The sequence below is a fragment of the Vigna radiata genome, chromosome 7 (genome assembly GCF_000741045.1).
Source record: "Vigna radiata var. radiata cultivar VC1973A chromosome 7, Vradiata_ver6, whole genome shotgun sequence".
NCBI lineage: Eukaryota > Viridiplantae > Streptophyta > Magnoliopsida > Fabales > Fabaceae > Vigna > Vigna radiata.
In genome coordinates this window covers 2,146,674-2,151,502 of record NC_028357.1, presented here as the reverse complement: position 1 = coordinate 2,151,502, position 4,829 = coordinate 2,146,674, and the positions used below count along the sequence as shown (strand labels likewise).

The 4,829-nt window shown below is 35.1% G+C and overlaps 1 protein-coding gene across 2 annotated transcripts; it reads right to left on the bottom strand.

The window, feature by feature from the left end:
• Window positions 1-3,543, bottom strand: LOC106767467 (NAC domain-containing protein 37). Of its 2 annotated transcripts, XM_014652373.2 has the most exons (4): window positions 3,457-3,543; window positions 2,864-3,034; window positions 2,269-2,540; window positions 1-916 (listed from the first exon to the last, which is right to left on the bottom strand). In XM_014652373.2, exons 2-4 carry the CDS (start codon window positions 3,015-3,017, stop codon window positions 410-412), a joined length of 933 nt encoding a protein of 310 aa, XP_014507859.1. In that variant the 5' UTR covers window positions 3,018-3,034; window positions 3,457-3,543; the 3' UTR covers window positions 1-409. The 2 variants fall into 2 exon arrangements, with proteins under 2 accessions (XP_014507859.1, XP_014507857.1); XM_014652371.2 differs by lacking the exon at window positions 3,457-3,543 and having other exon boundaries at window positions 2,864-3,390.
• Window positions 3,544-4,829: the final 1,286 nt, after the last annotated feature.

The window sequence follows — 4,829 nt, the reverse complement described above, 5'->3', positions numbered from 1 at the left end:
GAAAGAAGAGATTTATCAAAAAACACAATACTAATAAGATATGAGTCCAACCATACTAATAAGATACGAGTCCAACCATACTAATAAGATACGAGTCCAACCATACTAATAAGATATGAGTCCAATCATATAAAAGACTGACATAACTTTTTATCCAAAATTTTAAGACAATAAGTTAGTGGTTCTTTCATCTTTACAGAGTACTTTATTTTCTCATTTTTATCCAATATGAAACTTAGACTCATAGTTTGGATTCCAAACAATACGCTCATGAATCTTAGTTTACACTGAGACACCGCACTCGAGTCTGATGTCGCAGAGAGATTCTTCTTACAAATGAAAATTACAGATATAATGATATGTCTCAAGATCCATACAAGATTTATATAGGTACTAGCAATGCAAGAAATTAAGTTTGAAATACACATATCCCAATGTCACAGTCTGATGAAGGTGCAGTTAGAAAGGGGTTGAACTTGTTCCTTTCATTAGTATTCTGGAGTAGCAAGAATGGGATGTCCGACCCAGTCAGACCTGCAAAGCTTGACATCCCTTCTATTTCATGCCTGTCTTCTTGACTCAACTGAGAAGCCACAAACTTGTCAAGTGCCCTCCAATCGGTCACTTTCGATAACTCCTTCTCATTGTTAATGTTGTCTGATGTTGAGCTTTGCTTCTTCATTATTGTGACGGAAGGACTTTGTAGCTCAGGAAGCTGCATCACTTCTTCTGCATGCATCAACCTTGTCTCTTTCTTGTACAACAAATTTTCAGCCGAAATATTGTTCCGCTGTGGTTTCCTTAACATAAGGTCGATAGGATCCTCGTATGTGTACCTTCGATCCCACCCTTCAATACTCTTCGTTTGACCGTTGGTTCTTTTCCTGAATGCTCTGCACACAACCCATCCTTCTTCCTGCACACACTCGATTATATGTTGGAAAGCTAAGATGAGACTTTCACTTTCTCTTCAAATGTATTATGTTTGACTTCCCTACTTCAACTGATGTTTTTAATGGGAAATAAAAAGTTAAAGTTAGTGTTTAACTTTTCATCACTGTTTTTTCCTATTAGCTTTTGCAAATTTTCGGCCTGTGTGGTATGAATGGTACTATAGCCAGTTAATAAACAAATTATTAGTTGCATCCTTAAGAAAGCATTCAATAAAAGAATATTATTACATGCTGTGTTTGAGAGCGAAATAAGTCTCCTTTTGGTTCTTTATCTGTTCACCTTTTATGTCTTCCGAATTGAAAATTGATAAATGGTGGTGACATTTGCTTAATTATTAGATTTTTTTTTTCAACCAGAAACAGAAGAAAAAAGATGCAAAAAAGGACATGTGATTTGAATCCACTTGTTTGACTTTAAAACATAGAATAATCCAAAAAATCTTATAATAACTGTTCGAGAAACAATTTTTTTTTTTCTCTGAGAAATTATTGACTACTTGTTACATAGACCTACTACTTGCAGTTTATGGGTGTTGGGCGTGGGGATAGCAAAAAAGTCATTGAGGGTATTTTCTATACGAACATATATAACATATATACTTGCAATTAAGTTCAATAAAGAGAAAGACGTAAATAACAACTTAATTAAATAATAATTTATGTAAATAATTAAGTCTCTCCAACAAGTTTATAGAAAAACGAAATCAGTATAACTAGGTAGAAGTTCTCTTCCTTTGTTCCTGAAAAATTCTTTTACCATATGGAAAAAAGAAGAAGATGGGTTTTCAGATATGACAAGAATTAAAAGTGTATCAGAAAAGAAAAAGAAAACGCTTTTGAAAGAACTGACTTTTGACTTCTTGTTGGTAAAAGTTCTGTAGGAAATAGGTAGAAAGCTTGTACGTGACTTGAATATTCAGTCAGTGGTCTACGAAAGCAAACTTGTTAGGGCCTATATTAAATTATAAAATTCATTTAGGGGAACTAATCAAGTGCTTAATCTGCACTGATGCAGAAACAGAAGCACATGAGACTAAACTAACATGAGAAAGAACGTTTTTGCTGAAGGAATTACTCGGAAATTGGAAGTGATTAATTAACAGTGACTAAGCTAGGAATAGTGTGAATAGGACAAGGTTAGGGTAGTGAAATATGTGATAATATATTACGTATAATTGAGTAAATGAAGGGCCATCTAAAGGCACTCATCGAGTGTGAACTCATAATTAACATCTCAAATTCAACTCCATGAACAAGAATTTAGCAGAATACGTAAAAGGGTATATTTGTGCATAATACATAAAGATATACTTGCCTGTGGAGGTCCATTCTCGACAGTTTCAAGCCTATACTCGTGCATGATCCAATCAGTTTTCTGTCCATTAGGGGCTCTTCCTTTGTAGAAAACAAGGGTCTTTCTCATGCCAATAAGTTTGGTCCTTTCGTACACTGATTTGTCTCTTCCTGTCGCCTTCCAAAACCCTGCCATTGTAGCTCTGTTGGTTCTTGTCCCAGTTGGATATTTTTTATCTTTATGACTGAAGAAATACCACTCATTCTGCTCCTCATACCCAATCCTGCATCTCTCTGCCAAACTCAAATCTTTCACAACAATACTCTAAAATCTTTTTAAAAAAAGGACAAAGATCTAGCTAGAAACACTTGTTCAACAAAAGTTTGATCAATTTTACACTTAAAACCCTACTTTGATTCACCAAGAACTGAAGGTGTAAGTGGGTATTTCCTTTTTCATATTAAAGTTCATTAAGCTGATACAAATGGAAGATTACTTCTTCTTAGATAAATTGAAGTATATCATGCATTACTCTGAAGGATAATTAAGAAGTACTCTCTAGCAGCAGCATACGTATATATCTATATATAATGTTTATATATGTGCGCATACATACCTTGGAGATCCCATGGTTCAATGCGATATAGGTCGATCTCTTTGATAACGTCAAGATCAATCTTCTGAGAAGCAACTTTTTTCCTGAGATAATAACCCACAAGTTCTTCATCTGTTGGGTGGAAGCGAAACCCAGGTGGGACACATGACTCCATGGTATCAATCACTGGAACTGCATAAAATTCAGCATTAATAGGTTCCAGCCTTGAGTTTCTCCATCATGTATAAATTATAAGGATGAAGAGATGAATGTATGAGTATATATGAATGTGTAAGAGAGAGAATAGGGTGAAAGAAGAGAAGTAACCAAAAAGCTAAAAAGGCAAAGGCGAAGAAAAGGAAATATATAATAGGAGTCTCCTCTTGGTGAAAAGGTGGCAAGTGCTATCAGAGATGACCATCATCTCATTTGGTGGAGAGCAATACTCAAAGGAATTGAATTGAAAAGGAAATAAAAAAAAGCGCGTGTTATAAACAAAAACCCATAATTTGAGAAACAATGATTAATTTCTTCCCTGGGTACACAGAGAAAGGAAATAACCAAATCATGAGAGTTAGGTTTTGATGAAAACCATGAGGAGTTGGAGCTTAGACCTCTGTTTGTGAAGGGTCTGCGAGAAACGGACAGCTAGAGGCTTGTGCTAATCATGCTGTCTTGTGTTGCTGAATGGTGTGAATCATTCATCAAGAACGGGGTTTCCCAATCCACGTTACCATTCATAATTATACATATATTCTCAAATAATCCTATCATCTTATTCAAAATTTCATCTAAACATTTTCATATAAAGTTTCAAACTTTGTTAAAAAAAACACTAATATGGGTAAAAATACTGATAGTTAAAAGTAAAGAAATTGTAAAGGGTAGATGAGATGACGTTATCAGAAATTGGGCACGCGTTTGGTCGAAAGCTAAAAGCTTGAGGGACAAAAAGAGAGACACCGTTTTATTGGATGAAGGCCTGCCACGGGCTAAGGGATAATAATAATAAAAAGAAAAGGTTAGATATATACATAGAACACAACACAAGAACAGTAGCCATTAGCCAAAGTCTGTCTGGTTGTGGAAGCTGACCCTCTGACTCTGTTGTCCCTTTGTCGAGAATTTTCACAGCACACATCAGTCTTCAACTACAACTTTTCGGGTACCCTACCCTTACCCTTTGCCCTACGTCCTTCCTTTTTAGGTTTTCATCAACATTCTTCATCAATTACTTCAACACTGATTTGGGTAGAATGTATAATCAATCAGTTATCTATGAGAAAACACTAGACATAGATAATAATACACAAGAAAAGAAATAATTATAAAAGGTAGAAAATGGTGAAGTGTTATGGAGAAAGGTGGTTGTTGTTTGTGTGATGTTTGGATTTGGCATGCAGAGATAGTAATTAGCTGACCTGAGATAATCAGTGTTAGTGTTAAAGAGAAGTGGACAAAATTAATGATGATGATGATGAGGTGAAGGAGAAACTATGAGAGGGAGAGAAGAAGATGATGAGAGAGAGTATAATCCATATATATAAAAGAGAAGAAGGACCACTGAGTTGCGCATGGCTTGATGGTTGTTCCCCCCCATGTGACGTCATAGCCTAGCTTCCTACCCCATTTTCTTTTCTCTTTTTGGTCATGTTTTTGTTTCTTTTCTTTTTGTTATTTTTGTTTTTTACCTTCTTCTTCTTCTTCTTCTTATCTTATCCCACCTTAGGTTACCTATTTATTTTACTTTTATTATTTTTATTTTTAACGGCTGTTGTTAAGTATCGCAGACTCAACGTTTTTAGAACAATATGGATGAAGCCTTCCTTTCTAGAGACCGTGTCTCGTACCGTCACTCTCTTCATTTTTCAAAGACTTTCAGTTATTAACTGAACCTATAACTTTTCATTATTTTACTGTGCCTTTGGCTTCACAGCTTTTAAGTAAAACGTATAATTTCGTGATATACACATCTTGCGTATCTCGG